At 49.5% G+C, this 22123-nt stretch overlaps 1 protein-coding gene across 3 annotated transcripts in view; it reads left to right on the top strand.

Moving 5' to 3' along the window:
- Positions 1-22123, top strand: part of GTF2F1 (general transcription factor IIF subunit 1) — a 208191-nt gene that overhangs the window by 153894 nt on the left and 32174 nt on the right. For all 3 annotated transcript variants that reach the window (XM_086963671.1, XM_086963673.1, XM_086963675.1), the window contains exons 11-13: positions 12411-12484; positions 13288-13426; positions 13700-13823. In XM_086963671.1, coding sequence (XP_086819797.1) covers positions 12411-12484; positions 13288-13426; positions 13700-13823 — 337 coding nt within the window. The remainder of the gene's footprint in view (positions 1-12410; positions 12485-13287; positions 13427-13699; positions 13824-22123) is intronic.

Here is a 22123-nt window from a genome sequence, read left to right on the forward strand (position 1 = left end):
TCACGAACAAGGCTAGACGGGAGCGGTCCCGCAAGCTGCTTGAGCTCCGGGTGTCGGCCCCGCGTCGGGAGAGGTCTCGGTCCGGCCGGAGGTCCAGGGAGCGTTCGAGGGAGCGGACGCGGAGCCGCGCCGAGCGTTCCGGAAGCCGTCACCACTCGTCGGGCTCGTCAGGTAAGAGACACAAGAAGTCGGGCGTCGTCATCGTACCATCGACTCCCCCCGATGCTCGCGACGCGGCCGGGGGTTCGGGTGACCCCAACTCCGCGGCTCCGCGTGAGTCGCCGGCGCGGCCTGCCCCATACCCTCCGGTCCCTGGGCACGGTGCGACGCCTGAGGAGATTGAGGCGTTCCTCATGGCCATGAGGGCGCTCGGTTCTCCGGCGGGGCCTACGGTGCCTTCGGGCCCAGTGCTACCGTCCGGAGGCCCTGGCGGGTCGGGTGTCCCTGGCTCGACGCCATCGGGTGCTCCGAGCCCGGTGCCGCCGACGGCTCCGACCCCGGCGCCGCAAGGGCCTTCGGGGTCGACGCCGGCTGGCCTGCCGGCTGGCCTGCCGGCTGGTTCGGTGCCGATTCCATCGGGGTTGCCTCCGACGCCGCCCCCGCGCGGCGCCGGTTCTCCTGTGCCGGCTTCGGCCGGCGCCGGGGGCCCGGCGCCGGCTCCGGGCGGCGCCGTCCCCATTCCCTCCCCGAATCCGGACGCGGAGTCGGACCGGCGTCGATCGACGCCGGGTTCGACGCCGATGGGGCCTGTGAACCCCGAGGAGCCGGTCTACATCGTTGACTCCGAGTTTGGAGAAGATGAAGAATACGGGGAAGGTTAGGAGGGGTCTGAGGACCCTCTGTCACGTGAGTGCCAGTATGACCCGGACTGGACAGGTGATTTGGGGGATGCCAGTGGTCTGGACGATTCTCCTAACCCTGATTTTGTCTCTCCTCCTTCTGTGGAGTCGGTGGAGGGAGCTGCATACTCAGTGGTGCTGATGAGGGCTGCCAAGGCGTTACACCTTGAGCTCCCCGTCGCGGCCGTGAGGCCTAACATCCTCACTGAGGTCTTCAAACCGCAGTCATGCCCACAGGAGCCTCTGCTGCCGTTTAACGAAGCCTTATCAGACGTTCTGTTGGGTACGTGGTCCAGGCCCGCTTCAGGTTCGCCTGTTGATCGGAACGTGGCCAGGCGCCACCGTCCTTGTCCGGACGACCCCAAATTCCTGTCCGCCCATCCCACTCCCGAGAGTCTGGTGATCCAGGCCTCTACCTCCCAGTCCGCATTCCCGTCGGCCCCGCCTGATCGGGAATCCAAGAGGTATGACCAATATGGAAAAAAGGTCTTCTCATCCCTGAGTCTGGGACTGCGGTCTTGCAACACCGCATGCCTCTTGGGCCGCTACACCCACTCTGTGTGGGACACGGTCGCGGAAGTGCTGCCAGAATGCCCCATGGAGGTGCGGGCGAAGCTCGGCAAGGCTGTGGCTGAGGGCCGAGACGCAGCTAAATATTCTATACGGTGTGGTCTTGACACGACCGACTCGCTGGGCAGAGCTATGTCAACGACGGTGGCGATTCGTCGCCACGCCTGGCTGAGATCCGCCAACTTTTCGGCCGATGTCCAAAATGCCTTGATGGACATGCCGTTCGATGGCTGTCGCCTCTTTGGTGACAAGGCGGACCACGCGCTGGAACGCTTCAAGGACTCCAGGGTCACGGCCAAGTCCTTGGGTCTTTCGACCCAGCGCCAGCAAACGGGTTCGTTTTGCTCCTTTCGTGGCCAAGGAAGGGGCGTCCCCACACGTGCTGCCAGCCACGCACCGCAACAATCATTTCAACGCGGTGGCGGCCGTGGAAACCGCCGTGGCGGCGGTCAGGGTCAAAGGCGGGGTCAGACCACACCTCCCCCCGCAGCATCTGCCTCAAAATCCTCCTAGTCCGTGCTTTCGGCCCCATGTGATGCCAGTGGGTGGAAGGGTTCGCCATCACCACGCTCACTGGCGCACAATCACGTCGGACAGGTGGGTGCTGCAACTCGTCCGAAGGGGCTACTCCCTCCCCTTCGAAACCACTCCTCCAGCCATGCCACCGCAGAACCACCGTGTGTCGGGGGACCACTTGACACTTCTGCAGGAGGAAGTTACGGCCCTCTTGGCCAAGGGGGCCATCGAGCGCGTTCCTGGGCCAGAAGTAGGGCGTGGTTGCTATTCCCACTACTTCCTGGTACCCAAGAAGGACAAGGGAGGCCTACGTCCTATCTTGGATCTAAGGAACGTCAACGGCTTCCTCTGGAAGGAGAAGTTCAAGATGTTGACGTTAGCTCAGGTCTTGGCTGCTCTAGACCCACAAGACTGGATGGTAGCGTTGGACTTGCAGGATGCCTATTTTCACATCCCCGTCCTGCCGGCCCACCGGCGTTACCTGCGGTTCACGGTAGGCCAGGAGCACTTTCAGTTTATCGTGCTTCCCTTCGGCCTTACCAGCGCCCCACAGGTGTTCACAAAGGTGATGGCGGTGGTCGCAGCCCATCTGCGCAGGTTGGGGGTTTCAGTCTTCCCCTACCTAGACGACTGGTTGTTGAAGGCGGGCTCGCCCCAGACAGTCGTCCACCACCTTCAGATGACGGCAGACCTCTGGCACGACCTGGGGTTCTCCATCAATGTGCCGAAATCACACCTGTGTCCCTCTCAAAAGCTCCTTTTCATCGGAGCGGTTCTGGACTCGGCGCAGTTTCGGGTTTATCCTCCGGAACGGCGGGTCCGGGATATACAGGCTTTGATTCCCATCTTTCAGCCGCTATCCCGGGTTTCGGTCAGGTTGACGCTGCGGCTGCTGGGACTGATGGCTTCCTGCATCCTTCTGGTGCATCACGCCCGGTGGCGGATGCGGGCTCTGCAGTGGGACCTGAAGTTTCAGTGGGCCCAGCATCAGGGCAACTTGTCCGACCACGTCTTGATCTCGGAGGGCACTGCGAGACAACTGCAGTGGTGGCTTACGGACCGCGATTGGGTCAGAGGCAGATCCCTCTCCCTTCCCCAACCGGAGCACGTTGTTGTGACGGACGCGTCCCTCCAGGGCTGGGGTGGCCACTTGGGAGAGGCAGAGATCAGAGGCATCTGGTCTCCGGCGGAGTCCCGGCTCCATATCAACCTGTTGGAGCTGCGGGCGATTCGTCTAGCACTGAAGGCATTCCTCCCCTTTGTCAACGGGAGTGTAGTGCAGGTGTTCACCGACAACACCACCGCCATGTGGTACTGCAACAAACAGGGCGGAGTGGGGGTCGTGGACCCTTTGCCAGGAGGCTCTGCGCCTCTGGCAGTGGCTGGAACGTCAGGGCGTGACCTTGACGGTTCAACACCTGGCAGGCTCTCTGAACGCCAGGGCAGACGAACTCAGCCGTCGGTGCTCGATGGATCACGAATGGCGTCTGAACTCGGACGTGGCGCAAGGCATCTTTCTGCAATGGGGAGAGCCTTGGTTAGATCTATTCGCCACAGAAGAGAACGCGCAATGTCATCAGTTCTGCGCGTTGGAGTTTCCAAGACGGCACTCGCACGGCGACGCCTTTCGGCGCGAGTGGAGTTGCGGTCTGTTATACCCCTTTCCGCCTATACCACTTCTGCCCAGAGTGCTGAAGAAGATCAGGCGCGACCGGGCCCAAGTTATCCTTGTGGCTCCGGACTGGGCTCGACGGTACTGGTATCCCGAGCTACTCAGCATGTCAGTCGGTCCCCCGATCCGCCTGCCCCTTCAGGAGGACCTTCTGTCGCAGCAGCAGGGGACGGTCCTCCACCCGAACCTGTCCAGTCTCCACCTCCATGCTTAGAGATTGAGCGGCGGCAGTTGAGGCCATTTGACTTGCCTCCTGAAGTCTGTGATGTAATTCTGGCAGCCAGGCGTCCCTCCACAAAGTCGGTATACGCCTGTCGGTGGAACAGATTTGTGGCATGGTGCACAGCAAAGGCTGTGGATCCTCTTTCTGCCCCTCTTTCCGAGGTTCTTCTGTTTCTTCTTTCTCTTGCCCAGCAGGGCTCTGCTCTGGGCACTATCAAGGGCTACCTTTCTGCCCTTTCAGCCTTTCTAAGGCTTCCTGATCAGCCTTCTTTGTTCAAGTCCCCGATTGTTACGAGATTCTTGAAGGGCATCACACACATGTATCCACCTGTTCCGTTTGTGATGCCTCAGTGGGACTTGAACCTGGTTCTTACCTTTCTAATGTGTGCTCCCTTTGAGCCCCTTCATTCTTGCCCTCTTCGTCTCCTGACTTTGAAGACGGCTTTCCTGGTTGCCATCACCTCTGCCAGGAGAGTGAGTGAGCTCCAGGCTCTTTCTGTCCAACCCCCTTTCCTGTCCATTCATCCTGACAAGGTGGTTCTGAGGACTAGACCTTCTTTCCTGCCCAAAGTAGTTTCTGCTTTTCACATCGGGCAGTCCATCACTCTCCCTTCCTTCTTCCCGCCTCCGCATCCTTCAAAGGATGAAGAGCGGCTCCATCGTCTGGACCCAAAACGTGCGCTTTCATTTTATATGGATCGCACACGCCAGTTCCGGGTGGCTGACCAACTGTTTGTTGGCTACGTGGGTGCGAAGAAGGGACGGGCGGTGTGTAAACGAACCATCTCTCGGTGGGTCGTTCTGTGCATCAAAGCGTGCTACTCTTTGGCTCGGAAGGAGCCTCCTGTTGGGCTGAGGGCCCATTCCACTCGGGCCACGGCGGCTACTACTGCCCTGGGCCGGGGAGTCCCTTTGCAGGACATTTGCCAGGCGGCTACGTGGGCCTCGCTGCACACCTTTGCGAGGCACTACTGCCTGGACAGTCAAGTCCGGAGGGATGGCTTCTTTGGCCGTTCTGTCCTCCAGGACTTTCTGGTGTAGGAATGTATTGGTTCGCAGACCCACCACCGGGGTTGGTATTGCTGGGGTATCTATTCTAAGGTAAGGAATCTAACACTAACGTGTTTCTTTCAGATGAACAAGTTACATACCTTCGGTAACGATATATCTGTAAGAAACATTAGTTAGTGTTAGATTCCTTAGCGAACCCACCCATCCTCCCCGTTCTGCGAACTGATACCTAGGGTTAAGGACATCCCTTTCAGGGCCCTAGTTGCAAATGGCACCAGTGTTGGTTCTCTCATGGCTCTGCGTTTTCTGGCGCGGAAAAGCTGTGTACAAAGAACTGACGTCAGCGCGCGGAGGCGGCGTCTATATACTCCAGCGACGTCATCACGGCGCACGACGCCGACGACGGACGCGTAGCCGCAGGGGACGCCTGCAGACGACGCCTACCGACGCGCAGGGGTACTGCTACGCAAAAGTTTCCGGATCCAGACTGACGCCTGGGGATATTCTAAGGTAAGGAATCTAACACTAACTTATGTTTCTTACAGATATATCGTTACCGAAGGTAAGTAACTTGTTCTTTAGTAATTCCCACATTTGTCAGGAAAACAGTTCTTCACTATGGGCCACATGTATAAAAAATTCATTTTGCATTTCTAAAATATCAAATTTTAGGTAATCGCTATTTAAGGAACGCAAAATGGTATGTAAGAAAATAACTATGACCTAATAGCGATTCTTAAAGATTTGCAATTAGGTTATCGCTATTAGGTAATACTACTCCCTTTGTTCCTATGGGCCTAAAGGCCCGTAGATGCGAATGATTTTACATTAACTAATTTGCGATTGCCTAATTGGTAATTGCAAATTAGGTCATGCAAAACCAAGGGTGCCCGCGGACCGAGGCCCCCTTGAAGCACCCCAAAAAATGTGCACATGTCAAGCGCACACATGCCCCATGGGCACGTGTGTGCAACATGGCACTTTCAAAAATGCATGTTCGAGGCATATGGGCTGCAGATGGTACATTATGAATAGATCGCCATCTGGTGTTGGGCTCGGATGATTGCACTTTTTTTTCTCTTGGAGAAGTCTTTTGTAGTCACGAGGCTGGTGAGTCCTCCCTTGGGTGATAGTGCGCATGGGCATCGGCTCCATCCTTGGATAGTTTTTTTCCGCCATCGGGTTCGGATGAGGATCTAAGTGCTCCGGATCGACTTCAAGAAAAAGTTATATTTCAGCGCATATTCCCTTTCCAATTCGACGGCATTGTTTATCGAGCACGAGTTCATTTCCAATTCGACACGCTTCGACGTCAACACCGAAGATTTCTAACTCTACGTCGACGGGACCGCAGGCTTATTTCGACGTAGTCCAGCCCGGAGTCCATGGAAAGGACTCCATTCAAGAAATGTCCAACGTGTGGTGCTAAATTCCCACACAAGGACCTACACGAGGTGTGCAACCTCTTTGCCACCTGACCACGAATCCAGGGATTGTGAAGCCTGTGCGGCTTTCTCCTCCAAGTCGACGATTAGAAACCGTCGAGCCCGAAGACACGAGATGTCGAGGATGGAGTCAGATGCAATCCCAGAACTGTTCGAGGTCGAACACTCCGAGGAGGAAGAAGATGAGGACGGGTCGGAGTCAGAAGCGGACGAGTCTGATGTCGAAGAAGTCGACGTTCATCAAACCGTGAGTGACGACGTCCCTTTGCCAAAAAACCGACCCCGATTGGTGTCGACCCCGCTTTCGAGCCCGGTCAGACAACCGAAAAAAGTTTCCGACGCCCCGCCTTCTGGCTCGGCAACAAAACCGAAACACTCAGTCTCCCACTATGTCGGATCCGAGAAACGGTCGACATCGACACCGAAGCTCCATACCAAAGAGAGCTCGAAGTCGAAACATTCCATGTCGAAACCGAAACATGCTTCGACGTCGAAGACTCCCTTGACACCGAAAAAATTGGACTCGAGCAAACTCTTGGTGCCGAAAACACATAACACCGAGACACAGACGCAAAAGCACCTATCGGACCCAAAGGCTTCGGTACCGACACAAGAGCAAGAGACAGATCCAAAACAAAAGACTTTGTTCATTGATCCACAAACTGGCAAGGTGGTGACAAAACCACCTAAAAAGAGGAAGACTCAACCGTTGGAGGGGAAAGCTCCTCCTCCTAAGAAGAGAACAATGGGGACAAATACAACTCCTCCCCTTTCTCCAGTCTATGGACACACCCTCTTCTCCTCTTCCCCATACTCTGCCAGCTATCCCTCGACCTTTTACACCACGTCCATCTACACCTCAAACAGATGTAGAAAGTGACATAGGGGATGGGGACCTTCCTGGGGATGATAACAATACTATCCCAGAAGACACAGACCCATGGGAAGATTATGATGCAGTGACAGATAATGATAATGACCCTGACCTGTATCCCTCAAAACTCTTTCCCCTGATGATAATTCGGGTTTTGCACAATTGATGAATAGGACAGCAAAATACCACAAGGTAGATTTCCATACAGAACCTCAGATAGAAGATTTCCTTTTAGAAACACTACCGGCTGCAGAAAAATCTTCAGGGACCCTACCAATGCTTAAGTGTCTCCTCACTCACAAATCAGATATATTTAAAGATCCTGTGAGGGCTAGGGTGTTAAACCCAAGAATTGACAAAAAAGTATAAGGCAGCCCCAAAAGACCCAGTATTTATTAAGGGCCAAATACCTCTGGACTCGTTAGTAGTCTCAAATGCTCGTAAGAGGGTGAGCTCACTAACAGGAGCAGCTCCTCCTCCGGACAAGGAGTCTAAGTTAATAGATGCCTCTGGCAAGAGAGTAGCATCTCAAGCAGCAAACAGCTGGCACATAACAAATACTCAAGCGCTACTTGCACGCTATGATAGAGCTCATTATGATGAGTTGGAGAAACTCATTACACATCTCCCTAAAGAACATCAAAAAAGGGCAGAGCAGCTGATACAAGAAGGGAAGATAATAACCAACACTTCCATTAAGTGGGCCGTAGATGCAGCAGACACAGCGGCAAGATCTATAAACACCAGTATAATGTTAAGAAGACTTGCATGGCTCAGGGTCTCAGGGTTCAAACAGGAGGTACAAACTTCTTTATTGAACCAGTCTTTTGATGGGAAAGCACTCTTCGGCTCAAGCATAGATGAGGCGTTAGAGAAAATGAAAAAGGACACAAACGGCTAAGTCATTGGGAGCATTGCAACAGCCATCTCAGAGAGGTTCCTTTCGTAGGTCCACCTACAGAGGCGGATCAAAAAATACAGGCACAACCCAGCAATCAACCTCTTTTACACCAACATCACCTAAAGGTAATTCTAGAGGCAGTTACAGAGGTAACAACAACAAGGGTAGAGGTCGCGGAAACAACAACAACCGCAACTCTCCTACCCCAAAACAGTGACTTCATACAGCTCCCCCCAGACCATACAACACCGGTCGGGGGACGCCTATCACAGTTCCTACCTGTCTGGGAAAACATCACATCAGACAGGTGGGTGAGACAATTTATCCAACATGGTTATTGCCTATAACTCACTGCTACCCCACCAAACATCTCCCCCAGACAGCGTCCAATGAGTCAAGATCATCTGACATTATTAAAACAAGAGGTACTATCGCTGCTACAAAAGCATGCGATAGAGAAGGTTCCACAACATCAACAAGGAACAGGAGTATACTCTCTATACTTTCTAATTCCCCAAAAAGACGGATCTCTAAGGCCTATACTAGACCTCAGACTTCTCAATGCATACATAAATTCGGAACATTTCCACATGAATACGCTCCAACAGGTACTTCCTTTACTGAAGAAAGGGGACTTTCTTTCTATACTGGATCTACAAGATGCCTACTTTCATATCCCAATTCACAAAGCTCACAGAAAATACCTCAGATTTGTAATAGAAGGACGACATTATCAATTCAAGGTCCTTCCGTTTGGAGTCACAACAGCACCAAGGGTGTTCACAAAATGCCTAGCAGTGGTTGCAGCACACCTAAGAAGACAGCAAATACATGTCTTCCCTTACTTGGACGACTGGCTAATAAAGGCAACGTCACAAGAAGAATGTCTTCAAAACACACAAAAGACAATTCAACTGCTGCACCAGCTAGGGTTTACGGTGAACTACACAAAATCCCACCTGCAACCAAACAAGGTTCAACAATATCTAGGGGCTACTATAAATACAGAAAAAGCCATAGTATACCCCAATCCAGTCAGGATTCAGACAATGCTCACCCTAATTCAAAGATTTCAACCGCAACACTCATTAGCAGCTCGAGTGTTCATGCAGTTATTAGGGATGATGTCCTCTTGCATACTGTTGATCCCATATGCCAGATTGCAAATTCATCCGCTTCATGAATGTTTAGCAACACAGTGGAATCAGGCTCAAGGTCAGATTACAGATCTGGTGTTGGTAGACGACCGCACGCATCGCTCTCTGAAGTGGTGGAATACAACAAACATTTCCAAAGGGCGGTCGTTCCTAGAACCAATTCCACAAGTGGTACTAACAGCGGATGCATCGCTCACCGGATGGGGAGCTTATATGGAGAGATACACAGTACAAGGGAGATGGAGTGTACAGCACAAACGACTGCACATAAATCATCTAGAACTACTAGCAGTGTTTCTAGCATTAAAAGCTTTTCAAATGCATATTCTCAACAAAGCAGTCCTGATCAGAACAGACAACATGACAGCAATGTGTTATATTCAAAAACAGGGGGGAACACACTCTCTCCAACTATCCAGACTAGTGCAGGAAATTTGGAGATGGGCCATTCCTCAAAACATCTATCTGTTAGCCGAACACCTTCCAGGAGTTCAAAATCAGATAGCAGACATCTTAAGCAGAGAGTCGGAACAAATACACGAATGGGAACTGCATAACCAAATACTGCAGCCATTCTTCCAAAGATGGGGACAACCGGAGATAGATCTCTTTGCCACTCATCAGAACGCAAAATGCCAAAGCTTCGCATCCAGGTACCCACACCACCTGTCGCAGGGCAATGCATTATGGATAAATTGGTCCAACAAATTTGCATACGCCTTTCCCCCTCTCCCACTAATTCCATTAGTGGTTCGAAAACTGCAACAACATTCAATGACCATGATGGTAGCACCCACATGGGCACGGCAGCCGTGGTTCACCACGCTCCTACAACTCACATGTGCCACACCAAAAATTAAGAATCTCACCCATGCACCTTACACAGAACCATGGAGAAATAATGCACCCAGATCCCAAACAACTGAACCTAGCGATCTGGCTCCTGAGGTCTTAGAATTTGGATACTTAAATTTACCTCCAAACTGTATGGAAATTATTAAGCAAGCAAGACGTCCCACCACCAGAGCCTGCTATGCAGCAAAGTGGAAAAGGTTTGCGGTATACTGTAACAGTAACAACATCAACCCTCTGGACGCATCTACACAAAATATTATTTGCTACTTACTACACTTACAGCAATGTAACCTTGCTTACACCTCCATTAGAGTACATCTTGCAGCTATAGCAGCATACCTGCAAAACAGGCAACATCTATCCCTGTTTAGGGTACCCGCAATTAAAGCTTTCATGGAAGGCCTCAAGAGTCATTCCACCAAGACTACCACCTTATCCAGTCTGGAACCTCAACATAGTACTCACCAGACTAATGGGGCCACCTTTTGAACCTATGCATAGGTGTGAAATACAATTTCTTACATGGAAGGTGGCCTTCCTTAAAGCCATTACCTCCCTCAGGAGAGTGAGTGAGTTACAGGCAAACAATACAAGAACCATTTCTACAGTTACACCAGAATAAGGTGGTTCTTAGACCAAACCCAAAGTTCTTGCCTAAAGTAATTTCAGCATTCCACATCAATCAGCCAGTGGAACTACCAGTCTTTTTTCCAAAGCCACAGACTGTAGCAGAGAGGGCCCTACATACACTAGATGTCAAAAGGGCAATATTATATTACATAGAAAGAACACAAACTTTCAGAAAAACTAAACAACTATTTGTAGCGTTTTCGCCAACACATAAAGGCAACCCTATATCTAAAGCAGGTATTGCCAGGTGGATTGTTAAATGTATACAGATAGGTTACATAAAATCAAAAAGGACACTAACTGTTCCCCCTAGAGCTCATTCTACACGCAAACTAGGGGCATCTATGGCATTCTTAGGGAACATTCCCCTGGATGACCTATGCAAAGCAGCAACTTGGTCTACACCGCATACCTTCACGAAACACTACTGTGATGACGTGCAGGAAAGACAACAAGCAATGTGGGCCAGGCTGTATTAAAAGCTTTATTTCAGACTGTTGCAACAGACACTGGTGACAACCACTAGGGAGGTAACTACTGTGTAATCTATTCATAATGTACCATCTGCAGCCCATATTCCTCGAACGGAATATGCTACTTACCAGTATGCATCTGTTCTTGGCATAGAGGGCTGCAGAGTGGAACATGCCCTCCCTGCCTCCCCAGAAACCTGTGTCTGTTCCAATATTATCTTATTTAGATACACTTACATGGGCATCTCTTTCTGTATTCTATCATACTACTCCATCTAACCCTACTATGGCAAAACAATCTAAGGATGGAGCCGATGCCCATGCACACTATCACCCAAGGGAGGAGTAACCAACCTCGTGACTACAAAAGACTTCTCCAAGAGAAAAACAAATGCAATCATCCGAGCCCAACACCAGATGGCGATCTATTCATAATGTACCACTCTGCAGCCCTTTATGCCAAGAACAGATGCATACTGGTAAGTAGCATATTCCTTTTTTTAAATTGCACATGGTTACCGTTGACTTGGAGTCAATAGTAATAGCATTTCCTAAATGCACAGTTTGCATTAAGAAAATGCTTGGTACATGTGCTTACAAAATCACAAATTGTGATTCCCTATTTGCATTGTCAATTTTAGTTAATCACAAAAAAAATATTACCTAAAATTGCAACTACAAAGCCTTTCATACATCTCAAAAGGCTATTTTGCATACAAAAACGGTCGGAGTTTGTGATTCGCACCATTTGCGAATGCAAAATGGTTTCATACATGTGGCCTTATGTTTGCTACTTGCCTTCATGGTGATATGTTGCGTCTGCACAGAAGGAGGGATTCCATCCTTTTAATGATACAGTTTTGATGCCAAGAAAGGCATCAAGGTTGTTTTTTTGTTCTGTGATGCAGTCGTATATGGGGCTCATGTACATACCAACATCACAGCTAGCAGATATGTACTTTAAATTAGGTAAACAAGCCCCAATGGAAAAGACCTGGAGAAGACTGCATCAATAATTAAACTTGGAGTCTTGTTTAATTGCCATCCTCTGTACTCATCTGTCATCTTCTGTCTTGATCACATTCGTCATTCTCCTCTGTCTTGCAAGCCTTCGAACACCCTCTCATCAACAACGTGCCCCCCACTTTTCTTATTTCCCCCCTCCTCTCATATTCTCTTTCCATTTGCTTCTACTATTGCATTCTTCCCTATTGCTCTAATTGTCATTCTCTCTCATCCTGGCAGATAGTAGTGATGAGTCTGAGACATCCGAAGAGAGTGACATAGACGGCGAAGCATCCTCTGCCTTGCTCATCCAGGTAACTTGCTCCGGCTCATTCTGTACTGTCTTCATTGCGTTTGGAATGGATTGTAAAGAAACGTTCATGTTGGCTTTTAGGTTAGTCCGGTCTAGATTCATAAAACTCATGTGGACTTTGAGTAGGAACGTCAACGACAGAGTGAATTTGGATATGGGAATACCTCACCTCCACTGTGGTGGGTTGAAAGTTGACCAATTAAACTCACATGTGCAGTTCAAGCATTTGAGCAGGAACTGTTTTAGGATGTGGGTTCACATTTTGTTTTCCATACAGGCTAACATGCCTTGCATGCTATGAAAATAGATGAGTGAAGCCAGAAGGGAGACATAGAAACTGATTGTTCAATCTGTACAAGTCCTGAAACTTGGCTTTGAAGCCTCTCACATACAGACCATGGAAAGGCATTATGGCTCATAAGCAACCTTATTTTGTTTTTCTCAGCAAAAGGTGAGCATTGTAACTCATGTACATGCCAGGAACAACATCATACTTTATTAGACCTCAGTTAGTTTATATCCTGAGGGACGCATACAAAAATATATTGCAGTCAATTTCAGAAATTTGGGAGTAGTATTAATTGTAGAAGGGTAATACTTTTACCTCATCTAGTTAGGAGCATAGATCCTCTTCTCTAGCACGAGGCATGTGGGTGCTAAGGTTCCTTGGATTAGTGGTGGGTCATCCAGCCCTGGGATTTGAAGGTATTACCAGGGGCTGGTATCATGACACTGAAATGGGGAGGAGGAGCTGGCAATTATTTTTGGTACAGGTAGAGCAAACAGAATTCCTGTTTATTCTAGAAAAAGAAAACTCCACCAAAGAAGGAGAAAAAGGGGTCAGCCTCAAGCTCCAAGGCAAGCAGTCGCCCTGGGACACCCACAGTGGATGCCAGTAGTACCTCGTCAACTCTGCGGGCAGCAGCAAGCAAGCTGGAGCAAGGTAAATGCTTGTGCTCTTTTCACTTTCAGTTGAAACAAGACCAAGTCAGTCTCTTGCCTTGTGATCCAGAGCAAGGTATATGTATGGCTTGTGTTTGTCAAGGGTCCTCACTCATGGGTCTCAGAGTTTGTACTTGGGAGGAAAGGTCTTTGGGTCCACTAGACCCACGGTGAAGGGTGGAGAGGGCATTGCAGGCTCAGGGTGGTTAAAGGTTTCCCGGAGCCCTGGAGTTCTTGACCTCACACCAGTTCTATATTTTTTTTCTGATTTCAGGGAAACGTCAAGGAGCATCTGGAAATCTTCCAGCAGCCAAGCGACTAAAGATGGAAGGTGGCCCAAAAACATCAGGCAAATCAACTCCGCAGCCACAATCTGGCAAATCCACACCAAGCAGCGGGTAAGACAATTAATGAGTTTCTTTTGTAGCAAATCCATTTCTGAAACCAAGAATGCACCTCCAACGGATAGTAAAGAATACTGAGGAGGAGTGTTCTTTGTCACTTCTTTCCACCTATTAGTCTGACGTATGCTCCTAGCTGAATAAGGGGTCTGAAGCAAGCATTAGCACATATGGGTTGGTGGAATGGTTCCATTGGTGACAGATTTGGCTCTGGTGTTTTTGGAAGAGACTAGATCTAGCTGTATATGATCTTTTTAGATGAGCTTTTTATTGAACCAACTACAAGGGCTCATATGGCCTCCAGTAGCCTTACTTCCTCCTATGTTACTCTTCTGTCTGTGGTACCTGTGACATTGTTTGGAGTCAAGGGTAACAAGTTTTCATGTTTACTTTGTCCACTGGATAATTGGGTCTAAACCCCTGCAGCACCTCCGGAGAATAATTAATAGTTGCACATAAAGATAATATCCGGGCAACCAAGAATGCAACACAACTAACTGCCCAGCTCACTCAACCAGTCCAGTCTCATGGAGGCTGTTCAGCTGAGGCAGACATAGCCGTGCCCTCCGAGCCATCAGAGCCTCCCCCATCTTCACTCATCACTGTGGATCCTCCCCCACCTTGTCATCATTCCTGTTAAACTTCATGTGGTGTTCCTCGGTTAGCGTCCATTCTGCTACATCCCTGCTACTTGCTCTTGTATGCACGGATCCATTCTGAAATATTAAACAATTTTCACTCCACACGGATGGATTGTGAAATCATTCCTTGAAGGCTTACTATATTTTGGTTCTCACCTGAGAACTAGTTGAGAATTTGTGTGCACAGGACACTCTTTACATTTCATTTGGCAGGGGGTATGTCTCTCTGTCTCCACAGGGGTTGTTTTTCACGGTTTTTGTTCCCCTGACCTGTTTGCACCGGACGAAATTATTTTAGCACCACCTACACACTGGCTACCCGCTGAGCGCCAATCTTCCTGACACCCTTCAAAACCTTTCTCTCATTCTCCATTCTGCTACATCCCTGCACCAGTGAGACACCTCTGGAGCACACAATCCCATCCTTGTGATGGTCACCTTACTCTGCCTGGCACCCACCAGTGATGGCTTATACATTTGTACAACTATGTGACAACCCCTGGGCCTCTTGATGTTTTCTAACAAACAACACTGATCGGTCGCTGCCACCAGGAAGGAAGCAGCTCACAATAGCTCCCCCACCATCTGGTGCCAATAACTCTGTACGACCCGGCAGCCCCAGGCCAAGTGGAGGAAATCTGCCCCGGAGTTCAAGGGCAAGGCAGCGTGGACATTAGAGATGCAGTGAAGGGTATTGTGGGTTAGTTAAGTGTGGTGTAAAAAATGACTGTATGAGCTCGATTCTGCCATTGCAAGAAACTGTTTGCTTGAGTTCACAAACACGTGCCCAGGCAATGTCCTCTAGAGGTGTTGCCAGGTCCGCATCCCAGGCTGCACGAGCCCGTAGCTGAGTGTCCACCCTCATGGCTTTATAGAGCAAGGAGATCAAACGGCTACCCAACCCACAACTCAAGGGAGGTGGAGCCACAAAGTCAGACGACCGAGGGCCAGGTCACCTCCACTAGCACTGTGTGCAAAAAATGGCCTGGACCCAGTGAACTCCCAATGGAATGGAGCAGGACGCAGCACTGCGGTGATGAAGAGTTGCCAAATTCGCACCACCTATGGCGCGCAATATGGGGCCCCAGCCCCCTCCATTAACATCTGCAGCAAATGCCCGACCACGATCATTCCTGCAATCATGCACTTTTCTCAGCTCTTTTCGTGTTGTAGCCAGCGAGCCGTATGCTGCATGTGCGCAACATAATACAGATCCAGTTAAGGTGCCTCCAGGCCATCTTCACCAAAAGGCCAGATCAGTGTGGTCAATGCCACTCTACTGCACCTCCCTGCCCAGAGCAAAGAAACTAGGATGGAGTCTAATTTCTGAAACACCCTGGCTGGCAGAGAACAAAGAATTCTGAAGGGCATATAAGCAGCGTGGAAGAAGAACCATCTTCGAGATTGCGTGCTGATCCATTAATGACAGTGCAAGTGTATTCCAGAAAGCAACAGACGTTCTGAATGCCCCCACAATCTGCCTGTGTTCAGGTGTAGCTGCTGTACCCGAGAATGCACGACCTGAATGCCTAGGTAACAGAACTGCATCAACTACCAGTGCAAACCTATGTCACACAGCCTCTCCACTGGAGTTGCCGACCATCGAGGTAAGCGGGAACATCAGTGACCTGCTAAGATTTCCCATAGGCCCGACAGTCTCAAAGTCGTCCAGTAGTTGCAACGGGATAGTTGCAACCGGATCGGCACGGACTCCCAGGGGGAGCTGCGGTAAAACTGTGTCGGACATTTACAGCGATTTTTAATATGCCGTACCTCACCTATTCGTATACCCCAATCCCGCAACTCCTGCTTGGCCCAGACTGCCAGTGGTTCCATTACCAGCACAAAGAGGAGCGCGGATAGGGGGCAGCCCTGGTGCATCCCCCAAACAGAACCCAACTGTGAGCAGCTCTGGTCCACCGGCAATCTGGCACTGGGCTCGGTGTAGAGTAATCGTATCCAGCACTGGATTTGTGGGCAAAACCCCATGATCCGCAGGACCTCCAGCAGATAACCCCAGTCCACTCTTTCAAAGGCTTTTCTAGGTAAATTGAGACCAGGGCCAGTTCTTCCCAGCGATGCTCAACCTAAAGCAGAACATGGGACAGCTGCTGAAGATTCATCCCAGTGTTACGGCCTGGGTTACCCCACATTGATCCTCGTGGACCAAACCAGTCATATGGGGGTTCAAGCGATTGGCTAATAGCTTGCACAGGACCTTCATATTAGAATTAATCATTGTAAGCGCCTATACGCCGCGGAATAAGCCTTGTAACCGCCAGGTTTTAGTAGCATACACATGTCCCCATCCCGCATTGTGGAGGGCCAGCATACTATTCTTCCTGGCCTCAAGGAAAATGTCTAGCAGGCCCTGCGTGATCACAGCCAAGAATTCCCGGACAAAAGCAACTGGGAATCCATCCCCACCCGGTGATTTGGCCCATGGCAACATGTGCAGCGTGTAGTTCCTCTAGGTCAATGGGCGTGGCGCATCAAGGTCCTCATCCTCCTACTCGCACCAACCCCTCCAGGAACAGCCTCTAGCGGGCCTATTCCAGGGTCAGCAGTATAATCACGTTATCCAGTATTATGGGTATCTTTCATAGATTCACATGCCTGAATCATTCCCCGTCGTCGGGGTGGGAGTCCCCGGTATATAAAATAGTAATGTCCTAGAGACATACATACAGACTAATAGGCCAGAGGCCTCACATTAGTAACCTATCTGAGTCCTTTTGTGAAAAGGACCAAACTTTGGCCAGGAGCCAATCAGCTACTACCACCCTCTAGAACCTTCCTGGAAGGAGCCCTAGTCCCTCAGATTTTCTACCGCACGTCGTGCTAAGGGAGTCTCCACTGAGCTCTGCTCAGGTTTCTGGTTTTTACTGGATTTTTTCCCTATTTTCTCTTGTTGTTTACTCTTGTGACTGAGGGCTAGAGTCTACCATGTCTACCACTCTTAAAAAAGGGCTTTTTAGACCTTGTGCCTCGTGTAAGAAGCTGAGACTGCATGTAGATGACAAGCATGAAGACTGCCTCTACTGTCTCTACCCTGACCATTCTGCCAAGGACTGTAAGGTCTGTCGCACTTTCTCTGTCAAGACTCTTAAGGACAGAGAGGGGCGCCTGCTTCTGTGGCTCCAGAGACTGAAGGACAAGGACCAAGCAGTCTCCTCAGGTGAGAGCGAGTGTTCCTTCAGGAGCTCACACTCCTCTTCTAAAAGGCCGAGACAGACTTCTCCAGGTCCGTCTAATAGGCCTCCTCAAAAGAAGACGCCTAAGTCTTCAGTGGGCTGTCCAAAGACCATGGCAGTGAAGACTTCTCTTCAGGAAACTACATTCAAGAAGCCTGTGCTTGTGTCTTCTGCCTTGCCAGTGACAGCGTCGACAGTCACCATCTCTACGTCGACAGCGTCTGCCTTCACCGCCTTTACGACATCTACTTCAACTTCGTCGTCGTCTGGTAGGTCTATACCAGTCGTCGACAGCTCCTTCATCGACGAAAACGAAGCCCTCGTCGTCGACGAAAGTCCCTTCGACGTCGACGTCCACCTCGTCGACGAGGCCATTGACGACGAAGCCATCGACGTCGACACCAGCGTCGACGACAGTACCGGCGAAGAAGAAACAGCCGTCAACGCCGATACTGTCAACGACATCGTCGTCGGAAGGCTCTCCCAAGATAGTGTATTTATACACCTTTTAAAATGACAACGCAAACGCTGATGCCAGAAGCGACGTCTCCTAGCAGAGTCCAACCACTGCCGCCGGCCAATCTACTGGAGTCTGAGGACTATGATGATGGAGCCATGTTCCCAGTGGCGACAAGCCCATCTCAACTACTTGTTAAGGTACATGAAAGTTCAGACAACGAAGACATGGATCAGGAAGACACTCCTTATCAAGAGGAATATCATTCACTTTCCACTCCACAGCCTATGGTGAGCCTCCCGGCTTCAATTGTCACGGACCTCCAATTCCTTATAGCGGACTACAAGCAGCGGTTCCCACCTGCTCCGCCACCTAAAGTGGTACCACCTCAAGCGGTATCATCTGCCCCTCCTCCTTGGCATAAACCACCTCCGCTGGTTATTTCCCCAGATCCTGTGTCCCTGCCTCCGCAACAATCTTCGGACGAAGAGGAAGCAGTGGAAGAGGAAGAGGAGGGTCAACAAGAAGAGGGAGAAATACAAGAGGACGAGTGGGACGAATATGTCATCTCACATCCAGCTTCACCAGATCAGGCACAGGCGGACTCTCCTCCGGAGGACATCGGGGGGGTTTCACAATATCATAGAGCGTGCAGCAGCGAGGTATAAACTAGAAATGTCAACAGAAATTAGCAGTGAGTCAAAGGCTACAACAAACATGTATCCAACAGAAAATGAGAAAAGCTAACACTGTGAGCGAGTTCCCATCAGTCCACCATCGAGACCGCCCTTCATCATCTGGGATCTCTTATTCTGGATAACAAATGGTAACCCATGGACTACCGACTAATAGATGTTACATAGCCAGGTAGAAAGGGTCCCAAATATACCAACCCAGATGTGACCAGAGTGTGTCTAAACGTGGGAACTGAATAGCAGTGCTGGAATGAAAATGTGCAAGTGATGAAAGAAAAGAGAAAGCTCTAAAATTAGGTAGTGAGAGGAAAAAACAACTTTAATATGTACCCTTCCACTCCTAAATTAATAAAAAACAGTGCAAGGTGTAGTATAAAGTATTGACTACTCCCTGAGATGATAGGTCGACATGTTTCTGCAGTCACCGGAGCCAGTAGGTCTCCTGCTGCTTCTTCAGGACCTCTTAAGTGCTACTGCTATTTAAAAAGTGAAGATATCACCTGATAGATGCGTCTCCCCAATTGTGAGTCCCATTATTCAGCCGGGAAATAATATGGATACATGAAAGAAAAAGCAATAATAAGGCACAATCAGTACAGTAATGACGTGCTCGCATCACAATGTTGTTCATTAAAGGTAACAACGAGTGTGGACAATTTCAATTTGTCTGGACTTGGTTCTTATTAGTACTCACCCATGTGCTGGGGAGGAACAGCCCACCTCACCTGGCACCAGCTCAGGTAGTGGGTACACCGCGCTAAAATCAATAAGGAAAGGTATTGTTTAATGTTAGGTGAAACCACCTCATACTCCATACAAACAGCCGTCCATCACACGCCACACCTGGTGGCCGGTTCTCTCAAAATAATTATTTATAACCACTTGGATGTCTGATTTAATAAGTTCAAATATAGCATAAGATGGTAAATGTAGCTGTAGCTGTAGTTGTTTAAATACCACACAAATCTACTATATTATCAGTATCTGATGACTTTACTGATTGTGCCTTATTATTGCTTTTTCTTTCATGTATCCATATTATTTCCCGGCTGAATAATGGGACTCACAGTTGGGGAGACGCATCTATCAGGTGATATCTTCACTTTTTAAATAGCAGTAGCACTTAAGAGGTCCTGAAGAAGCAGCAGGAGACCTACTGGCTCCGGTGACTGCAGAAACATGTCGACCTATCATCTCAGGGAGTAGTCAATACTTTATACTACACCTTGCACTGTTTTTTATTAATTTAGGAGTGGAAGGGTACATATTAAAGTTGTTTTTTCCTCTCACTACCTAATTTTAGAGCTTTCTCTTTTCTTTCATCACTTGCACATTTTCATTCCAGCACTGCTATTCAGTTCCCACGTTTAGACACACTCTGGTCACATCTGGGTTGGTATATTTGGGACCCTTTCTACCTGGCTATGTAACATCTATTAGTCGGTAGTCCATGGGTTACCATTTGTTATCTAGAATAAGAGATCCCAGATGATGAAGGGCGGTCTCAATGGTGGACTGATGGGAACTCGCTCACAGTGTTAGCTTTTCTCATTTTCTGTTGGATACATGTTTGTTGTAGCCTTTGACTCACTGCTAATTTCTGTTGGTGTTACTAGTAGTTATGGGGTTTAGCAGTTGGGTCACTAAAATATTCCTCTAGGACCTCCCTTTGTGTGTTAATATAAACTAGAAATGACCACACAACCTCAGGACTGCTTCTTATATGACTTTAAGGAGCCATTCAAAAAGTCTGTCCGGTCAATCCAGATTATCGAACACATCTGGGATCAGGGATTAAAGATTATGCAAAACCCCTCATCTCTGCTTCCAGTGCCGGACAGGCTTGACAAGAAATACAAGGCCCCGCAGAAGGCACCGGCATGTCTTACAGGCCATACTAAGCCGGACTCTGTGATCACACAGGCCGCGCAGCGGAAATCCAACAATGCGGCTGCCGCACTGACTGCGCCTCCGGATAAGGAAGGCAGTAAGCATCGGGAAAAGGTTCTCCTCGATGTCAGCCATTACCGTCAGAGCGGCGAACTCACTTGCGCTCCTGGGACGTTACAATCGCCAGATGTGGGCAGATGTAGCACCATATCTAGGCTCTCTGCCAGAGGAGCAGAAAGAGGAAGTAAAGAAAATCCTCCTCGAAGGAGAGCAGTCCGCATCGGAAATTATTGATGTGGCGATGGACATCACCTCAACAGGATTTCGCCAGCTGGCGGGGGCGGCTGTCCTTAGGCGCCAAGGCTGGCTGAAAGCTACATCTTTCCGACCGGAAGTCCAAGCCAAAGTATTCGATATGCCGTTCGATGGCGAGCTTCTCTTCGGGAAGCATATCGACGAGATGCTCCAGGGTATCAAGAAAGACACCGAGACCGCAAGATCCCTGGGAACACTAAAGTACAAGAATACTTCCTTTCGAGGCTCAAGAGGAAGAGGCCAACAAACTAGAGCTGGATACCAGGGGTACAAATCCACCTACGGCTCATCCCAGCAATACAAGCCTCAATACCAACAGAGGCAACAACAAGGCCAGTCCTCTTACAACAAGTCCACCTTTCGAGGGAGAGGAGGAAAGAAGGATCCCCCCAGAAGACAGTGACTTCTTTCTCAACCAGGCCTCCGCTTCTTCTCCTTATTACGTTGTTGGAGGAAAAATTTCCAACTTCTTCCACAATTGGCAAAAGATAACTACGGATCGTTGGGTTCTCCAACTGGTTCGGTTCGGGCATACCCTGGAGTTTGTGGACACTCCTCCTTCGAACCCTCCACGTCCCATGCCACACAAGAATCTTCATCATCTTCAAGCGGAACTCTCACTAATGCTTCAAAAAGGAGCGGTAGAGAGAGTCCCCAGAGGTCATAGGGGGAAAGGATTCTACTCACGGTTCTTTGTGATACGAAAAAAGGAGAAGAAATGGAGACCTATACTGGATCTAAGGAACCTCAACACATACCTCAAAAAACAATCTTTTCGGATGGTATCCATTCAGGAGGTGTTACAACTCCTCAATTCAAGGGATTTCATGGTGTCCTTAGACCTCCAGGATTCCTATTTCCACATACTCATCCACAAGAGTCACCGCCAATTCTTAAGATTCACTGTGGCGGGCAGACATTACCAGTTCAGAGTGTTGCCTTTCGGCCTAAAGTCGGCGCCACACATTTTTACGAAATGCCTATCTCCTGTGGCAGCCTACCTTCGCCAACAGCATCACCAGGTATTTCCCTACCTGGACGACTTGCTCATCAAGTCCCCTTCTCTAGAAGGCGTGAGCAGGTCTTCCAACGCCTGTCTTCAGTT

The sequence above is a fragment of the Lissotriton vulgaris genome, chromosome 1_1, assembly GCF_964263255.1.
Source record: "Lissotriton vulgaris chromosome 1_1, aLisVul1.2, whole genome shotgun sequence".
In the NCBI taxonomy this organism is placed as follows: Eukaryota; Metazoa; Chordata; class Amphibia; order Caudata; family Salamandridae; genus Lissotriton; species Lissotriton vulgaris.